The sequence below is a fragment of the Phocoena phocoena genome, chromosome 4, assembly GCF_963924675.1.
Source record: "Phocoena phocoena chromosome 4, mPhoPho1.1, whole genome shotgun sequence".
NCBI classification, from domain to species: domain Eukaryota; kingdom Metazoa; phylum Chordata; class Mammalia; order Artiodactyla; family Phocoenidae; genus Phocoena; species Phocoena phocoena.
Window position 1 is genome coordinate 21,080,211 of NC_089222.1, and position 19,455 is coordinate 21,099,665.

The window sequence follows — 19,455 nt, forward strand, 5'->3', positions numbered from 1 at the left end:
AATATCAGTTAAGTTGACCACATTAATGGATGAAAGGAAAAAAAATAACATGATTATCTCAATAGATATGAGAAAGTATTGAATATAGTTCAATACCCATTTATAATGAGAGCTCTTGGAAATTTAGGAATTGAAAAGAACTTCCTCAGTCTGATAGAGGCTATCCTCCAAAATCTATAGCAAAAATTGTGCTTAATGGAGAAACTATCTTTTTTTTTTTTTTTTTTTTGCGGTACGCGGGCCTCTCACTGTTGTGGCCTCTCCCGTTGCGGAGCACAGGCTCCGGATGTGCAGGCTCAGCGGCCATGGCTCACGGGCCCAGCCGCTCCGCGGCATGTGGGATCTTCCCGGACCGGGGCATGAACCCGTGTCCCCTGCATCGGCAGGCAGACTCTCAACCACTGTACCACCAGGGAAGCCCTGGAGAAACTTTCTTTTGTGGTCAGGAACCAGGCAGAGCTGCTTGCTATCACCAGTGTGCCTGCGTAGTACCAGAAGACTGGCCAAGAGAAGCAAGTAGGGCTTCCCTGGTGGCGCAGTGGTTGAGAGTCCGCCTGCCGATGCAGGGGACGCGGGTTCGTGCCCCAGTCTGGGAAGATCCCACATGCCGCGGAGTGGCTGGCCCGTGACCCATGGCTGCTGAGCCTGCGCGTCCGGACCCTGTGCTCCGCAACGGGAGAGGCCACAGCAGTGAGAGGCCCGCATAGCGCAAAAAAAAAAAAAAGAAAAGAAAAAAAAAAAAAAAGAGAAGCAAGTAAGGATAAGGATGGGGAGCGGAAAGAAAAAAATTGTTATTATTTGGAGATTATAAATGTTTCTAAGTTACCTATGAGAATTAACAAACAATTAGAACTAGTAACAACTTTCAACAAAAGTTGCCCAGAAAATGAAATACCATTTTTAATAACTACAAAACCCACAAAGTAATCTAACAAAAAGTGTACAGGACTTTGGTAGAAAAAAAGTTATGATCCTAAATGTGAATACAATCAAATGTGAATAAATAAAGGGAAATATTCTGTTCATGGATGCAAAATGTAGTAAAGAGATCAGTCCTCCCACAAATTAATCTATATATTCAGGAATACAACAATCAAAATCTCAGGAGGATTTTGGCAGGGAGACTGACAAGATGATTCTAAAATTCATATGGAAGTATAAATACCTACTATTATCTAAATCAGTTTGAAAAAGAAAAGCAAAAGGAGGGGAATCACCCTACCCAGATCATATTGTGAAGCCATAGAGATTAAAACAGTGTGGTACTGATGCAGAAACAGGCAAACAGACCATGGAGGTCAATGCCAAGTCCTGAAACACACCAAAGTACACATGGGAAGCTGATGTGTGAGGGAAGTAGCTTCACTAGTTAGGAGGAAACATGGGCTTCTTTCTTTTCCTCCCTCGCTCCCTCCCTTCCTTCCTTTTTTGTATGTTATTATAAAATTGCCTTAGTGAAAATAAAACTACCATATGACCCAGAATCCCACTACTGGGCATATACCCTGAGAAAACCATAATTCAAAGAGTCATGTACCACAATATTCATTGCAGCTCTATTTACAATAGCCAGGACATGGAAACAACCTAAGTGTCCATCAACAGATGAGTGGATAAAGAAGATGTGGCACATATATACAATGGAATAGTACTCAGCCATAAAAAGAAATGAAATTGAGCTATTTGTAGTGAGGTGGATGGACCTAGAGTCTGTCATACAGAGTGAAGTAAGTCAGAAAGAGAAAAACAAATACTGTATGCTAACACATATATATATGGAATCTAAAAAAAAAAAAGGTTCTGAAGAACCTGGGGGCAGGACAGGAATAAAGACACAGACATAGAGAATGGACTTGAGGACACAGGGAGGGGGAAGGGTAAGCTGGGACAAAGTGAGAGAGTGGCATGGACATATATACACTACCAAACATAAAATAGGTAGCTAGTGGGAAGCAGCCGCATAGCACAGGGAGATCAGCTCAGTGCTTTGTGACCACCTAGAGGGGTGGGATAGGGAGGGTGGGAGGGAGATGCAACAGGGAGGAGATATGGGAACATATGTATATATATAGCTGCTTCACTTTGTTATACAGCAGAAACTAACACAAAATTGTAAAGCAATTATACTCCAATAAAGATGTTAAAAAAAATCGCCTTAGTGAGAGTGTGGAGAGAAATTATACGCCTATCTCACCTGCTATAAAAAAAATTCCAGGGCTTCCCTGGTGGCGCAGTGGTTGCGAGTCCGCCTGCCGATGCAGGGGACGCGGGTTCGTGCCCCGGTCAGGGAGGATCCCACGTGCCGCGGAGCGGCTGGGCCCGTGAGCCATGGCCGCTGAGCCTGCGCATCCGGAGCCTGTGCTCCGCAACGGGAGAGGCCACAACAGTGAGAGGCCCGCGTACAGCATAAAAAAAAAAAAAAATTCCAGACAGATTTTAAATGCGAAAGCTAAAACACAAAACCAGTAGATAAAAACATAGAATACGGGCTTCCCTGGTGGCGCAGTGGTTGAGAGTCCGCCTGCTGATGCAGGGGATGCGGGTTCGTGCCCCGGTCCGGGAAGATCCCACATGCTGTGGAGCGGCTGGGCCCGTGAGCCATGGCCGCTGAGCCTGCGTGTCCGGAGCCTGTGCTCCGCAGTGGGAGAGACCACAACCGTGAGAGGCCCATGTACCGCAAAAAACAAAACAAAACAAAACAAAAAAACGTAGAATAACTTTGAGAATTTGGAGTAGGGAAAGGTCCAGATTATAATGGGAGAACAGACTCATTTGTCTTCATGGAATTGAGGAAGCATGGTGTAAGCAGTTGCTCCATGAATGTCAGCCTGTCTCATTTCCTTCCCTGGTCCAGAACTTACTCAGGGGCAGTCACAAAGAAGGTGGCCCGGCCCTTGTGTTGGCTCCCTGGGGAGGGATGACATGGCTGAGATTCGGACCCAGGGAGGCCCTACAGGTGCCTAAGGCAGAATAAGCTGTCTTGATGGTCTCTTATTTTCTTTGTCTGAATTGCTGCTCTGGTCAGGGGTTCAGACTCACTCTCTGGAGGAATCTCTTAGACAGGAGCCTCAAATACAAGCATGGGTGGCCAGGAGAGACCATGACAACGTCCTCAGAGTGGGCCCTGGGCATTCCATTGCTGTCCTCAATGTCAGGGTGAGTGTGGGTCACTCTAATGCAGGGTTGGGCAGGTCATTGGTAGCTCACATCAACCCTGACTGAACATCAGGGTCATGCGAGGAACTTGTTAATAATAAATTGGAAGGCCCACGCCTACTGATTCAGTAGGCGTGAAGCAGTACAGGAATCTTCGTCTGACTAGAGCCCAAGTGTGGGCAAAAGCTGGCTCACCTTTCCAGGGTTCAACAGATCAGAGCTTCTCAGCTTCCCGGGGTGAGAATCACATGGACGGGGGTGCAGGACGTTGGAAGGGGTACGCACATAGGGAGTGTGGGGACGGGATGGGAAGTGCAGTGTTGGGACAGCAGGAAGGGTGTGAGGGGTCCAGCCAGTAGGCTTGGGTACAAGAGGAGCAGAGGCACCAGTGACAGCCCCACTGTAACCAAACTCTCCCCTTTGTGGTGGTCCCCCTCCCCCTGCCTTGGTGCTGATCCTGTACTGGAATAGCCTGTTAATTGCATGCTTCCTTCACCAGCCTGAGAGCTCCTTGAGGACAAGACCTTGCATTCATTCATTCATACATTCATTCATTTCACAAATAGTTATTAAGACATTCATACACCAGGGACAGGCGCTAACAGGAAGCACGGCTGAGTCAGGCCACCAGAGCTTGTGGTCTGGTAAGGAGGCAGGTGGAAGACCAAGCGGCTCTAATAAGGTGTGTTGAAAGCTGTGATGGAGAAGCAGCAACACATACTAGGGACACCTAGCCCCAGCTTGAGCGATCTGGAAAGGCTGCCTGGAAGAAGGGAAGTCTAAGAGGGTGGTGAATGGAGCAATCACCATTGGAGAAAGAGGTCTGTTTGAGACCCACGTGCAGGAGTTTGTACTTCAGTGCTGGGCAGTGAGTGTAATAGAGAGAAATGGAAGGGTCTCACCCTACACTTGGCTGGAACCCAGCTTGGGACCTGACCCAGGGCAGCTGCAGTGCATGTGTGGTGAACTGGCCGGGCTGACCCTGGTTCCTGGCCCCCTACTCCCCCGATGATTCCCTTCTGTTGTTCCTGGGCTGGGCTGGCTCCCCTTCTGGAAACCAGGCAGTATTTTTCTGGCAGCACCTGGGAATATTAGATGCTTCTCCAAGTTGGTATGGGCCACACTGCCCAGAGGTGGGGAAACTGAGGCTGGGAGAATGGCATGATGTCCCAGGAGTCTCAGAAGCACTGAGCTCCCCTGAACTGTCAAGGCTGTTAAAAACTGCTCCTGAGAGAATGAAATCTCTCTCCGTCTCTTCCTGGGCGAGTGGCCTAGGCCTAGGTCTGCGTTTGGGCCCTCGGGGCATCCCCGGAACTAGCTCAGGGCCTGGCACTTGGCAGGGCTGCACCAGGTGTGTGAACTGCGTGGACGCATTTACTCAGTCCCTGGACGGTGCGCCTTCCGAGCCCCCAGGTGGGAAGGGCAGGCCCTTTCTCCACCTTCGGAGGTCCCAGGCCCACCGTGGATCTGATCCGGAGTTGGCCTCGTCCTCTGGGGACTTGCAGCACGGTGATAGTGATGGCCGTCCCTTCCGTTTTACTGATCCGTGTTCTGTGCCAGGCACCCATACACTCTTACTCTGTGCATCCCGGAAAACCCTGGTGGTGGTGCAGGGGCGGCCCTCGTGGGGGGTGGGTAGTGCACTCAGTAGACATATTCCGAGACTGAGGCTTGTGGGGAGGGGGTCCAGCACCCTCAGAATCAGGTTACGCGATGGTTAGGCGACAGGATTGTCAATTCCCCTCAGGGACCTCCGCTCCCCCCCCACCACCACCACCCAAGGGATGTGGCGGGACTCACCCAGCAGGCCCTGGAGGGAGCTGTGCTGTGGCCATAGGATCTGGTCCAGGGGCCTCCCTGCCGGGGACGGGGGCACTTGCGGGGGGGCCGAGAGCCAAGGAGGGGCACATCCACTCCCCAGTTGCCCCTGGAAACAACACGGTGCCCTTTTTGGCCTTTTATATTGGCACCAGTCACCTCTGGAGTCAGTACAATCACAGTATATTAAGTGAAAAAGGCAGCCTGCAGAAAAGCACTGTGACCTCAATTTCTGTGAAAACTGCACATACTTGTTTCTGGAAAAGCCTGGAAGGAAACACATCAATCCGGTAATGACAGTTATCACCAGGCGGCGTTCTCTCATAAAACATTTTCCCTTTCGTTTAGCTGTATTTGCTAATTTTTTCTACAGGGACTACGATTACTTGTGTCATTAAAGGGAATAAGGGGGACAGAATCTGCAAGAAGCAAACTCGGGTGTCACCCTGGGGAAGGCCCGGGTTGGGGTTCTGCACTTCCACTGGGAAGGTGGGCCAGGGGCGAGGGGAGGGCGGAGGGTCGCGGCAGAACTGCCCCTCCGTGCCTCCTGAGCCAGGAGCTGGCGGCCAAGGTCAGGTCAGTGTCAGGCTGCACGTGGGCGCCTTAGGGCTGGTCGCCCACCCCCCCCCCAAGCCTGGCCGCCTGCTGCACTCCTCCTTGAGGGCAGGCCAGCTTCCAGTTTTCAGGGTAGGTCAGTGCAGCTCTGTGCTTGGGAGTGGGAACCTGCCTGGTTCCGCAGGGCGGGCGGGTCTCAAGTCTAACTTCCCCTCGGGGCTTCTGTTCCCTAGATCCACTTCCCGGACGTGGAGCGGGTCGAGTGGGCCAACAAGGTAAGGCCAGGGTGGGCCTGGGGGCACCGGCCTCACTCCAGGCTTCGTCCTCCCCTGCAGCCCTGGCTGAGTCACCCGAAGCCTGGACGGGGCGGGCAGCGCGTGGACAAGGCGGTCCTGGTGGGAGCCCTGCCCGGGGAGGAGCAGAGATGGCCCTTAGTCGCTGGGGTGGGGGCCTTCTGCCTGTCGCTTGCTCTTCCCACCCTCCGGGTTCTTCTCATCACCAATGACTTTCTTTTCTAAAAAGAAAATATTTTTTATTGTGAAATTAATGCATGGCTACAGCAGAAAACTTAAAAGTACAGAGAAGCACAGAGCAAAATGCAGGGCCACCAGGCCGAGATCAGCGCATCCTGGGGAGAGGAAGGCAGTGATCCGGGATTTGACAGCAGCTCCTAATCACTGAAGCATCCTGGTGATTAGGGAACCAGGGTTTCGCCTGGTTCCCAGGCCGGATCTGGCGGCACTGGCTGTGCAACCTCGAGCAGGTTGCCTAACGTCTCAGAGCTGGTCCCCTCCTTTGTGCGATGGGAATAATGATGGTCCCTGCCTCGTGGGGTTGTTGTGAGTATTAATGAGGTAATTAAAACACCACAATGCCTGGCTCATGGAGGCCTGAGAGGGATAGGGGCGTTAAACCCTGAAACCGCACTTCCTCTGTTTAGGGTTTGTAAAGGGGGAGCTGCATCTTTAAACTAAGGCCCAAGTCCCAGAGATGGAAGAGGCCTTTGCCCCAAACAGAACATATGGGCTGCTCTGCCCCCCCCACCAACTCCCTCTCCCGGCTCCTTACCCCTCTCTGCTCACCGTCTTCTGCCACCAGGTTCCATCTCTCCACCACCTTCCCTCTCCCCAGCTCCTGCACTTGGTTCCCAGCCCCGTGAGTCATCCTGCTGCAGAACTCAGCTACAGGCAGCCTTTCCTGATTGCTAGAAAAAAAATTAAATCCACAGGAAACAATTTGAATTTCTCTTCCGTGGCTTTTTTTTTCTTTTCTTTTCTTCTTAAACCTCTGGTACGTGCTCCTTTCTTTTACACCACTGTGTTGTTCAGGTAGCTTATGTTTTAGCACAGAACTAAAGGGCCTCATCATATTAAGTTTAGTGGGTGACTATTTCATGGTGAGCTGCCAAATGACAGCAAATCTTGGGATCTAACTGTAAGAGTGAGAACCACGGCTGTAGTTATCCGATGTCTGATGGACAGATGGACGGATAGATGGGTAGACGGGATAGGGGGTCAGGCAGGCAGATGGGTGCTGCAGCATAAGGGCCACCCCTGGGCAGCCATGGTTCTGGGGCAGGGGGCACAGACCTGACCACCAAAGGCCCCTTCCTGTCCTCCCAGATCATCTCCCAGATCTGGCCCTACCTAAGCATGATCATGGAAAACAAGTTCCGGGAGAAACTCGAGCCCAAGATCCGGGAGAAGAACGTGCACCTGAGGACCTTCACCTTCTCCAAGCTCTACTTCGGACAGAAGGTCAGTGCTGTCTCGGGCAGGGCAGCCGGACCTACGGTGCAGGCTTTTCTCCAGCCCCCGCCAGGGGTCACTCACAGGGGGCCCATTCCCCACCTGCACTTCCCAGCCTCTCGGCCTCAGGCTAAACCCCTCAGTCCCTAGTCCCATCACCACCATCTCTACAGGTTCCGGGGAAGCCTGGCTCAGAGAATAGGTAAAGGAGAGGTGGGAAATAATTCCATCCTTCTTAAGCAAAATTTGGAGAACATGCCATGTGGTGGTGGAAGCCAGCCCGACACAAAGACGTACGAGTCACGCTTCCTAGCCTCAGCATCAGCTGGGGAGAACTCACCACGGTGGAGTGGGATAGTCAGTGCCTCAAAGCAGTGACTAATTCTCTACCAATTGGTTGATGCTGGCTATCCGTGTTATAAGCCCAGGCTAGTTCTGTGAAGATACTTGGTGACCCAGGATAAAAGTATGTGTATTGAACACACCTAACGTCATGTCCCTATTCTAGGCTGCATTTCCTATTCCAGCCTCTTGCCCCACTCTTTCTGCCCCTCAGTGCCCCACTGATGTAAAAGTGTTATTTTGATCATCAGAAAATGCATACCCCAGGCAGAGCCACTGTGAGCTCCATCACCCCGTAAATCAGAGGCACTGGTATCTGGTCAGCTCCAGAAGAAGCAGATGCAGGGGGCAGGCCAGCCTGATGAGAGCTGTCGGCCAGCTCCAGGGTGTGTGCCCCGCTGGCCTCCCGCGTGGGGGCGGATTGGGCTTACCTGAGCCCTGGAGGTTCTGGCTGAAGCCACTCAGGCTCTGCCAGGACTCGCTTGTCCCAGCACCTGCTGGCTCATTTGTTCTTTCCCTGTTTCACTCACGTATGGCTTCCTGAGCACGGCCGTGTGCAAGGCACTGTAGACAGAGATGGTGTGGCTGTGCCCCTGCCTTCAGGAAGGTCCCTGTCCTGTCGTGGAGACAGACGTATAAGCTGGTGGGTGACGGACACTCACATGGCAGTGCATACACGACGTGGAGGAACCCGTGGCTTCAGCAGTGGCGGGGCGTGGGAGTGTGGTAGTCAGGGAGGACTTCTGGGAGAGGTGATGTCTGAGTTGCCATTTGAAGAACTCAGCAGGCGAAGAGGCAGGAAGCTTGCGGACCGCTGTGTTCATAGCAGAGCCTGCCCGGCCAGGCTGCTTGTTGGGTGGTGATGCCTGTGGGACAGTGGGCCCTTGCTGGTGGCGGAAGCAGGCAGGCCTAGTGATGTCAGAGAGACCGCAGTGAGCGGTCCTGAAGCGAGATCTTAGTTCTCTGCCCAGGAATTGGACCTGGGGAGCCTGGATGAAAACCGGGAATCCTAACCGCTAGACCACCGGGGGCTATAGGCTAGAAGCAAAGTGGCCCTGACGCTTGCCCGCATTTGAAAGCAACAATGTTTCAAGGAGGCAAAAACTGTAAAAACAGGTACAAAGTTTATTATCAGAGGCACAGCATAACATGTGAGAGAACACACAGAGAAATTGTTTAAGGCAGAATCAAGGCAGAAATACACACCCAGAGAGAAAGGCGGTGGGCATCCTCCCTAATGAAGAGGAGGGCCATAGAGGCCGTTAAATCGTCGTATGTAGGGCAGTTCTTCCGGGTCTTCGTTTACATTTGGCCAATGGTCTCATTTCTTTTCCCACATCTGACTGGTCCTAGGACCCTCCCCAAGATGCGCAACTTTTTGCTAAGATGGATCCCACCGCAGAGGACTGTGGTTGCATGTCCACACTTATTATAGGGGGGCGCCCCCTCCCTTTTAGACCCCCAAGGAGCCTTCCTGCGCATGTGAAGACAGAGAAGTTTTCTGTGACCTCAGGACTGGTCATCTTATCTCTTTACTTCAGCAGAGCTCAGCTCTTGCCACCAACTTTGTCCTTGGAGTGTCTGGGGAAAAACAAAGCTTCAAATTGACTCCGCTTGACAAACACCAGCTGTCCAGCCAGGGACCCATCCATCTCCCATCTCACTAGGAGTGGCTGATCCTGAGAGATGATTTTCACCCTGTCACGAAAACCTGGCGGGGGTGGGGGGGCGGGGGTGGGGGGGGACCTGCAAGTTGACCGGATGCCCCAGCCCCGCAGGAAAAATAGCCGGCTCCTGGCCCTGGCATTCAAAGCCCTTCGTGTCCTGGCTCCTCCCACCCCTCTTAGCTCTCCCATCCCTCTCCTCTCCACTGCAGGGGAAGGCGGGGGCATCACAGAGGCCTTCCTCACCTGACCTTCCTGGGCTTGGCCAGGCTCAGTGCGCTCACTACACCCACTCCCTTCACGCCCATGAGTGTTTCCTGCTTCCTCTGATTCCCACGTCCATGCCCAACTCTGCTCACTGCTGTGATGACCTTGTGCCAGTGACTTAACCTCTCTGAGCTCCAGTTTCCTCATCTGTAAAAAGAAAGGAATCACTTCTAAGGGTGCTTGTGAAGCATGACTAACAGGCCTGGCGTCAGGGCCACCCTGCGTGGGTGGGTGAGCAGTGCACCACGTGGGGCACCTGACCAGCCTGATGCCCCACGCTCACTGTGAGCCCTGAGCCAGGGCCGCCCTGCCTGGCACAGAGAAAACGCTCACAGTGGTAATCCCTCCTCTCTGTGGCGGGGCCTCCAGGTAGCCAGCCTTCTCCAGGGCTGGTCTCTGCAGATGGGGGCCTTGGGGCTGGCTGAGCTTCCACAGGTGCCTGCAAACCAGCCCCCAGCCCAGGAGCAGACTTCAGGCTGGGGCAGGGCGGTGACAGGCCCCTTCCTCCTGCCGAGGCTTCTGCTGGTTTTTCTGGGTCTTCTATATCAAGCCAGGTGCTGTGTGGCCTAAAGCTTCTACAATTCTGTGGGCCCTCTTAAAGAAAAAGAATTTTTTTTTTATATCTTTATTGGAGTATAATTGCTTTACAATGGTGTGTTAGTTTCTGCTTTATAACAAAGTGAATCAGTTATACATATACATATGTTCCCATATCTCTTCCCTCTTGCGTCTCCCTCCCTCCCACCCGCCTTATCCCAACCCTCTAGGTGGTCACAAAGCACTGGGCTGATCTCCCTGTGCTATGTGGCTGCTTCCCACTAGCTATCTGTTTTACGTTTGGTAGTGTATATATATGTCCATGGCACCCTCTCACTTTGTCACAGCTTACCCTTCCCCCTCCCCATATCCTCAAGTCCATTCTCTAGTAGGTCTGTGTCTTTCTTCCTGTCTTACCCCTAGGTTCTTCATGACATTTTTTTTTCTTAAATTCCATATATATGTGTTAGCATACGGTATTTGCCTTTCTCTTTCTGACTTACTTCACTCTGTATGACAGACTCTAGGTCAATCCACCTCATTACAGATAGCTCAATTTTGTTTCTTTTTATGGCTGAGTAATATTCCATTGTATATATGTGCCACATCTTCTTTATCCATTCATCTGTTGATGGACACTTAGGTTGTTTCCATTTCCGGGCTATTGTAAATACAGCTGCAATGAACATTTTGGTACACGACTCTTTTTGAATTATGGTTTTCTCAGGGTATATGCCCAGTAGTGGGATTGCTGGGTCATATGGTAGTTCTATTTGTAGTTTTTTAAGGAACCTCCATACTGCTCTCCATAGTGGTTGTACCAATTCACATTCCCACCTACAGTGCAAGAGTGTTCCCTTTTCTCCACACCTCTCCAGCATTTATTGTTTCTACATTTTTTGATGATAGCCATTCTGAGTGGTGTGAGATGATATCTCATTGTAGTTTTGATTTGCATTTCTCTAATGATTAATGATGTTGAGCATTCTTTCATGTGTTTGTTGGCAGTCTGTGTATCTTCTTTGGAGAAATGTCTATTTAGGTCTTCTGCCCATTTTTGGATTGGGTTGTTTGTTTTTTTGTTATTGAGCTGCATGAGCTCCTTGTATATTTTGGAGATTAATCCTTTGTCAGTTGCTTCATTTGCAAATATTTTCTCCCATTCTGAGGGTTGTCTTTTGGTCTGCTTTATGGTTTCCTTTGCTGTGCAAAAGCTTTGAAGTTTCATTAGGTCCCATTTGTTTATTTTTGTTTTTATTTCCATTTCTCTAGGAGGTGGGTCAAAAAGGATCTTGCTGTGATTTATGTCATAGAGTGTTCTGCCTATGTTTTCCTCTAACAGTTTGATAGTTTCTGGCCTTACATTTAGGTCTTTAATCCATTTTGATCTTATTTTTGTGTATGGTGTTAGGGAGTAATCTAATCTCATACTTTTACATGTAGCTGTCCAGTTTTCCCAGCACCACTTATTGAAGAGGCTGTCCTTTCTCCATTGTACATTCCTGCCTCCTTTATCAAAGATAAGGTGACCATATGTGCATGGGTTTATCTCTGGGCTTTCTATCCTGTTCCATTGATCTATATTTCTGTTTTTGTGCCAGTACCATACTGTCTTGATTATTGTAGCTTTCTAGTATAATCTGAAGTCAGGGAGCCTGATTCCTCCAGCTCTGTTTTTCGTTCTCAAGATTGCTTTGGCTATCCGGGAACTTTTGTGTTTCCATACAAATTGTGAAATTTTTTGTTCTAGTTCTGTGAAAAATGCCAGTGGTAGTTTGATAGGGATTGCATTGAATCTGTAGATTGCTTTGGGTAGGAGAGTCATTTTCACAATGTTGATTCTTCCAATCCAAGAACATGGTATATCTCTCCATCTATTTGTATCATCTTTAATTTCTTTCATCAGTGTCTTATAATTTTCTGCATACAGGTCTTTTGTCTCCTTAGGTAGGTTTATTCCTAGATATTTTATTCTTTTTGTTGCAGTGGTAGATGGGAGTGTTTTCTTGATTTCACTTTCAGATTTTTCATCATTAGTGTATAGGAATGCCAGAGATTTCTGTGCATTAATTTTGTATCCTGCTACTTTACCAGATTCATTGATTAGCTCTAGTAGTTTTCTGGTAGCATCTTTAGGATTCTCTATGTATAGTATCATGTCATCTGCAAACAGTGACAGCTTTACTTCTTCTTTTCCGATTTGGATTCCTTTTATTTCCTCTTCTTCTCTGATTGCTGTGGCTAAAACTTCCAAAACTATGTTGAATAAGAGTGGTGAGAGTGGGCAACCTTGTCTTGTTCCTGATCTTAGTGGAAATGCTTTGTTTTTCACCATTGAGGACGATGTTGGCTGTGGGTTTGTCATATATGGCCTTTATTATGTTGAGGAAATTTCCTTCTATGCCTACTTCCTGGAGGGTTTTTATCATAAATGGGTGTTGAATTTTGTCGAAAGCTTTCTCTCCATTTATTGAGATGACCATATGGTTTTTCTCCTTCAGTTTGTTAAAATGGTGTATCACTTTGATTGATTTGCGTATATTGAAGAATCCTTGCATTCCTGGAATAAACCCCACTTGATCATGGTGTATGATCTTTTTAATGTGCTGTTGGATTCTGTTTGCTAGTATTTTGTTGAGGATTTTTGCATCTATGTTCATCAGTGATATTGGCCTATAGTTTTCTTTCTTTGTGACATCCTTGTCTGGTTTTGGTATCAGGGTGATGGTGGTCTTGTAGAATGAGTTTGGGAGTGTTCCTCCCTCTGCTATATTTTGGAAGAGTTTGAGCAGGATAGGTGTTAGCTCTTCTCTAAATTTTTGAAAGAATTCGCCTGTGAAGCCATCTGGTCCTGGGCTTTGGTTGTTGGAAGATTTTTTTTTTTTTAAACAGTTACTTTTTTTTTTTAATTTAATTTTGGCTGTGTTGGGTCTTCATTTCTGTGCAAGGGCTTTCTCTAGTTGTGGCAAGCAGGGGCCACTCCTCATTGCAGTGCGTGGGCCTCTCACTATCGCAGCCTCTCTTGTTGCAGAGCACAGGCTCCAGACGCACAGGCTCAGTAGTTGTGGCTCACGGGCTTAAGTTGCTCTGCGTCATGTGGGACCCATGTCCCCTGCATTAGCAGGCAGATTCTCAACCACTGCGCCACCAGAGAAGCCTTGTTGGAAGATTTTTAATCATAGTTTCAATTTCAGTGCTTGTGATTGGTCTGTTCATATTTTCTATTCCTGATTCAGTCTTGGCAGGTTGTTCATTTCTAAGAATTTGTCCATTTCTTCCAGGTTGTCCATTTTATTGGCATAGAGTTGCTTTTAGTAATCTCTCATGATCTTTTGTATTTCTGCAGTGTCAGTTGTTACTTCTCCTTTTTCATTTCTAATTCTGTTGATTTGAGCCTTCTCCCTTTATTTCTTGATGAGTCTGGCTAATGGTTTATCTATTTTGTTTATCTTCTCAAAGAACCAGCTTTTAGTTTTATTGATCTTTGCTATCATTTCCTTCATTTCTTTTTCATTTATTTCTGATCTGATCTTTATGATTTCTTTCCTTCTGCTAACTTTGAGGGTTTTTTGTTTTTCCTTCTCCAATTGCTTTAGGTGCAAGGTTAGGTTGTTTATTTGAGATGTTTCCTGTTTCTTAAGGTAGGATTGTATTGCTATAAACTTCCCTCTTAGAACTGCTTTTGCTGCATCCCATAGGTTTTGGGTTGTTCTGTCTCCATTGTCATTTGTTTCTAGGTATTTTTTTATTTCCTCTTTGATTTCTTCAGTGATCACTTCGTTATTAAGTAGAGTATTGTTTAGCCTCCATGTGTTTGTATTTTTTACAGATTTCTTCCTGTAATTGATACCTAGCCTCATAGCATTGTGGTCGGAAAAGATACTTGATACGATTTCAATATTCTTAAATTTACCAAGGCTTGATTTGTGACCCAAGATATGAGCTATCCTGGAGAATGTTCCATGAGCACTTGAGAAGAATGTGTATTCTGTTGTTTTTGGATGGAATGTCCTATAAATATCAATTAAGTCCATCTTGTTTAATGTATCATTTAAAGCTTGTGTTTCCTTATTTATTTTCATTTTGGATGATCTATCCGTTGGTGAAAGTGGGGTGTTAAAGTCCCCTACTATGAATGTGTTACTGTCGATTTCCCCTTTTAGGGCTGATTAGTGTTTGCCTTATGTATTGAGGTGCTCCTATGTTGGGTGCATAGATATTTACAATTGTTATGTCTTCTTGGATCGATCCCTTGATCATTATGTAGTGTCCTTCTTTGTCTCTTCTAATAGTCTTTATTTTAAAGTCTATTTTGTCTGATATGAGAATTGCTACTCCAGCTTTCTTTTGGTTTCCATTTGCATGGAATATCTTTTTCCATCCCCTCACTTTCAGCCTGTATGTGTCCCTAGGTCTGAAGTGGGTCTCTTGTAGACAGCATATATATGGGTCTTGTTTTTGTATCCATTCAGCCAGTCTGTGTCTTTTGGTGGGAGCATTTAATCCATTTACATTTAAGGTAATTATCAATATGTATGTTCCTATTCCCATTTTCTTAATTGTTTTTGGTTTGTTATTATAGATCTTTTCCTTCTCTTGTGTTTCTTGCCTAGAGAAGATCCTTTAGCATTTGTTGTAAAGGTGGTTTGGTGGTGCTGAACTCTCTCAGCTTTTGCTGTTCTGTAAAGGTTTTAATTTCTCCATCAAATCTGAATGAGATCCTTGCTGGGTAGAGTAATCTTGGTTGTAGGTCTTTCTCCTTCATCACTTTAAATATCTCCTGCCTGTCCCTTCTGGCTTGCAGAGTTTCTGCTGAAAGATCAGCCGTTAACCTTATGGGGATTCCCTTGTGTGTTATTTGTTGTTTTTCCCTTGCTGCTTTTAATATGTTTTCTTTGTATTTAATTTTTGACAGTTTGATTAATATGTGTCTTGGTGTGTTTCTCCTTGGATTTATCCTGTATGGGATTCTCTGTGCTTCCTGGACTTGATTAACTACTTCCTTTCCCATATTAGGGAAGTTTTCAACTATAATCTCTTCAAATATTTTCTCAGTCCCTTTCTTTTTCTCTTCTTCTTCTGGAACACCTATAATTCGAATGTTGGTGCATTTAATGTTGTCCCAGAGGTCTCTGAGACTGTCCTCAGTTCTTTTCATTCTTTTTTCTTTATTCTGCTCTGCAGTAGTTATTTCTACTATTTTATCTTCCAGGTCACTTATCCATTCTTCTCCCTCTGTTATTCTGCTATTGATCCCTTCTAGAATATTTTTAATTTCATTTATTGTGTTGTTCATCATTGCTTGTTTCATCTTTATTTCTTCTAGGTCTTTGTTAACTGTTTCTTGCGTTTTGTCTATTCTATTTCTAAGATTTTGGTCATCTTTACTATCATTATTCTGAATTCTTTTTCAGGTAGACTGCCTATTTCCTCTTCATTTGTGAGGTCTCGTGGGTTTTTATCTTGCTCCTTCATCTGCTGTGTGTTTTTCTGTCTTCTCATTTTGCTTATCTTACTGTGTTTGGGGTCTCCTTTTTGCATGCTGCATGTTTGTAGTTCCCGTTGTTTTCGGTGTCTGTCCCCAGTGGCTAAAGTTGGTTCAGTGGGTTGTGCAGGCTTCCTGGTGGAGGGGACTAGTGCCTGTGTTCTGGTGGTTGATGCCGGATCTTGTCTTTCTGGTGGGCAGGTCCACGTCTGGTGGTGTGTTTTGGGGTGTCTGTGGACTTATTATTATTTTAGGCAGCCTCTCTGCTAATGGGTGGGGTTGTGTTCCTGTCTTGCTAGTTGTTTGGCATAGGGTGTCCAGCACTGTAGCTTGCTGGTCGTTGAGTGAAGCTGGGTGCTGGTGTTGAGATGGAGAACTCTGGGAGATTTTCACCATTTGATATTACGTGGAGCTGGGAGGTCTCTTGTGGACCAGTGTCCTGAAGTTGGTTCTCCCACCTCAGAGGCATAGCACTGACTCCTGGCTGCAGCACCAAGAGCCTTTCATCCACACGGCTCGGGGAGGAGGCGGCCAGGGCAAAGAAAAAGAATTTTAAACTTAAAGTGTAAAACCAGGACAAAAATGAATGTTGAATAAATATGAGAACGTATGAGAAAATAAATCACAACAAGTTGTACTTTTACAAAAGCTGACATATCACACATATCACAAACGCTGGGAAAAGTTACATAATCATGTAAATGAACTGTTCAAGATATCCCTGTAATACTTTTGTTCCTGCATTTTTGGCTCCATACTCTTTGATAACCTTTGCATGTGACAGTGCATTTGTAAGCATCACTTTCCATGGAGAGAATAGAAGGATAATAGAATCTTTCCTCTAGTGTGGTCGATTGAATTTTTTTCTCCAACATTTAATTATGAAAAATTTTTGTTCGTTTGGAGAGGGAGGTATCAGGGTGCCGAGGATGGGCAGGGACTGCAGGGTGGATTTCTGCTTTCATGCCTCATCCCGGGAGTGCAGTGGTCACGCTGGTTGTTGTGGACAAAGCCCAGCTCTGGGCAGGGAGCCAGCAGCACCCCGCCCCCTGCCCCCTGCCTGCAAGACCCCTGCTGACCCAGTCCTCTGGCATCTCTTCCAGTGCCCCAGGATCAACGGCATCAAGGTGCACACTAACAAGTGCAACCGGAGACAGGTGGTCCTGGACCTGCAGATCTGGTGAGCCCTCGTGCCCCTGGGGCCAGGTGTGGAGGGCGGGGGAACACTGTAGGAACAGCCAGGTTGAAGATGGAGTCGTAGGGAAACACTCATTTGGGGTGTGAAAGCCCCTCACAGCACATATGCCCCTTCATCCCCCTGGGCTGGAGCACAAGGTCCCTGCTGGGACGGGGAGGAGTGGCAAGAGAACGGATGGTCCCAGGGGAGCCACTACTGTCTGAGCCCTCAGCCCAGGCCTGGCTTCTCCCATAGACCAGGCACCAGGCGTGTTTTGGGTACCAAGGCCTGGGCAACAGAGCTTTCTTGGAGGCCAGGTCACCTGGAGGGTCAGACCAGCTGTCTCAGAGAGGATGTAGCAAGAGAAAGCAAGTGTGACGAGAAAATGTGGGGACTTGTGGTGCAACCCAGGGAGCTCCGAGCACAGGCTGTGAAAGGCCAGCAGGAGAACTGGGCTCTGTTGTACCTCAGAAAAACTAAAGGATGCAAAGACACACAAGTGACTTGTTCAGTGTGTCGGGCAGGGGCATCCCTTTTGAATGAGGTTTGTTAATAGGCTTGAGTTAGAGAGAATGGAGATTCAATCCAGGAAGTCTTCCTGGAGGTGGTGGGATTTGAACTGTGCTTAAAGGACCAAGGATAAACTCCTGAGGTTCCAGAAGGTTGCCATTCACTTCCAGTGCCCCTGTATTTCCTGTCCTTAGCCCAGAGGCTGGCGCTGAGAACACGTTGGGAAGACAGGAGGCAATTCCAGAACACCCATCACTGTATGGGGGCTGGTCTCAAGTGTGTTGAGATGGTAATGGCAATTGGGCCCTCCCGGCCCCAAGGCTCTGCCACAAGATCCTGTGTGAATAGTTGGGGCACGTCAATGTCATCTAGCCCACGCACCCAGCTTTCCAGTCATCTCAGGGAGCCCCTGGGGTCCTCCTGCCCTTCCAGGGGACACTCAGCATTTCTGTGACATCTGGCTCCTCTGCCTGTGCCATGCAGATATTTGATGGCCACCCTGTCCCTCTGCATCTCCTTCAGTCTTTTGATGGAGTCTCTGCTCTCTACTTTCAAGGGCACCCATTCTGGGCTTCCTGTGCCCATCGCATGGCAGGCGTTGCCAGCTGAACTCAGGCTTCTGAGAACTCGTTACAGTGCCCACCTCACCACCCCCAGCAGCAGCCTGCATGAATGGTGGATGGAGGCTGCGGGGCTGCTCTGTGTCTCTGGGGAAGAGGCCTGGGTAGAGATGGGGCAGAGGCATAGCAGTGTGTGCACCCAGACCCCCTCCTTCGCATCTGCGGGGTGTCATGGGGCGAAGTGGTGCCCAGAGGTCTCTGCCCTCGTGGGCAGAGGGGGGGATGCATGTGGGACCCCTGGGTGCGGGGACCCCGGGGGCTGGCAGTGTCTGCGCAGAGCTGAGAATAGCCGAGGCTGTCAGGGAGTCCACATCCAGGTGATGCAGGGCTCGGGCTTGGCCATCTGGGCTTGGGCTGGGCTGCCCTGGGCAAGTGTCCCAACCTCTCCTGAGTCGTGGACCTGCCCCTCCTCTCTACCTTCCTTCTCCCTCCCCACTTTCAGCTACATCGGGGACTGTGAGATCAGCGTGGAGCTGCAGAAGCTACAGGCTGGTGTGAACGGGATCCAGGTGGGTGGAGCCTGGCGTGACTGCCTCCAGGTTGTGGGTCAAGGCAGGGGAAGCGGGCTTATGCTGGAGGAGGCTGCAGCGGGGGTGTTGACACCAAGCACAGAGGCTAGTACCAATCAAGGGACTCCAGGTCCGAGATCATAGGGCCAGGAAGTGGTGGCTGGGTTTCACCACCCTGCCGCTCAGGACAGCCCCACACCTGCCTCTGTTCATCAAACCCCCCTGCCAGAGAGGCTTCGACTGCCCTGGGAAGTGAGAGGCTCTCTTTATTAAACGGTGCAGAGCCGATGCTGAGAAGCTGAGGTGGAAGGAGGAGATAGAGCTATTTTATGGTAGGAGTAGAGGAGCTGAGCTGGAGCTGGAAAGAACTCCTGGGTCCCGGCCATGGTCAGGGCTGCAGCCCCCAGGCAGCAAGGCAGTGGGGGGCAGTGGGGGCCAGCTTGTGGCCCTTGGAAACCGGCAAAGGGGTGGAAGCTGCACGCTGGCTTCTTTTCCCCGAGTGTGGTCCCTGCTGTGATGGCAGGTGGCCCTGACATCTGGGGATGGCTTGGGCATGAAGGAGCAGAGCAGGTACTGGAGGAAGGGTGGCTGAGGCCCCTCCCGGCCCTCTGTGCCATCCAGCTGCAGGGCACGCTGCGGGTCATCCTGGAGCCCCTCCTGGTGGACAAGCCCTTCGTGGGAGCTGTGACCATGTTCTTCCTTCAAAAGCCGGTGAGTCCCCAGGACGAGGCGGGCTTGCCGCTCCCTGTGGGCCGGCGCTCGCCCACTGAGCCCAGGTACTGGGTTTGAGCCCAAGAACGCTGCCGAAGGCCACCTGGACCCCCCATCTCATGTGCTCCCTAAGGTGGCCTGAGGTGCTTGACTCTGCTCTCCCCGAGCCCAGGAAACAGCCTGGAGAAGTGGCTGAGGTCACAGCGAGGAGGCTGTAACTCAGAGCCCTCGGATGCCAGGCTGGCCTGTGGCCGTGCCCTTGGGCCGCTCCTGTGGTCCCGGCAGAAGCAGCCTTCCTGACAGCCCTGGTCCTGAGCAGGACTGGGAGGCGCCCTCACCCGCCTCGCCCCCCCGCA

General features: G+C 49.2%; 1 protein-coding gene across 1 annotated transcript in view; it reads left to right on the forward strand.

Annotated features, from left to right (window-relative positions):
- The window catches only part of ESYT3 (extended synaptotagmin 3), a 54,616-nt gene that overhangs the window by 14,799 nt on the left and 20,362 nt on the right, over positions 1-19,455 (forward strand). The window contains exons 2-6 of the mRNA XM_065876748.1: positions 5,763-5,804; positions 7,152-7,286; positions 16,676-16,752; positions 18,322-18,388; positions 19,010-19,099. Coding sequence (XP_065732820.1) covers positions 5,763-5,804; positions 7,152-7,286; positions 16,676-16,752; positions 18,322-18,388; positions 19,010-19,099 — 411 coding nt within the window. The remainder of the gene's footprint in view (positions 1-5,762; positions 5,805-7,151; positions 7,287-16,675; positions 16,753-18,321; positions 18,389-19,009; positions 19,100-19,455) is intronic.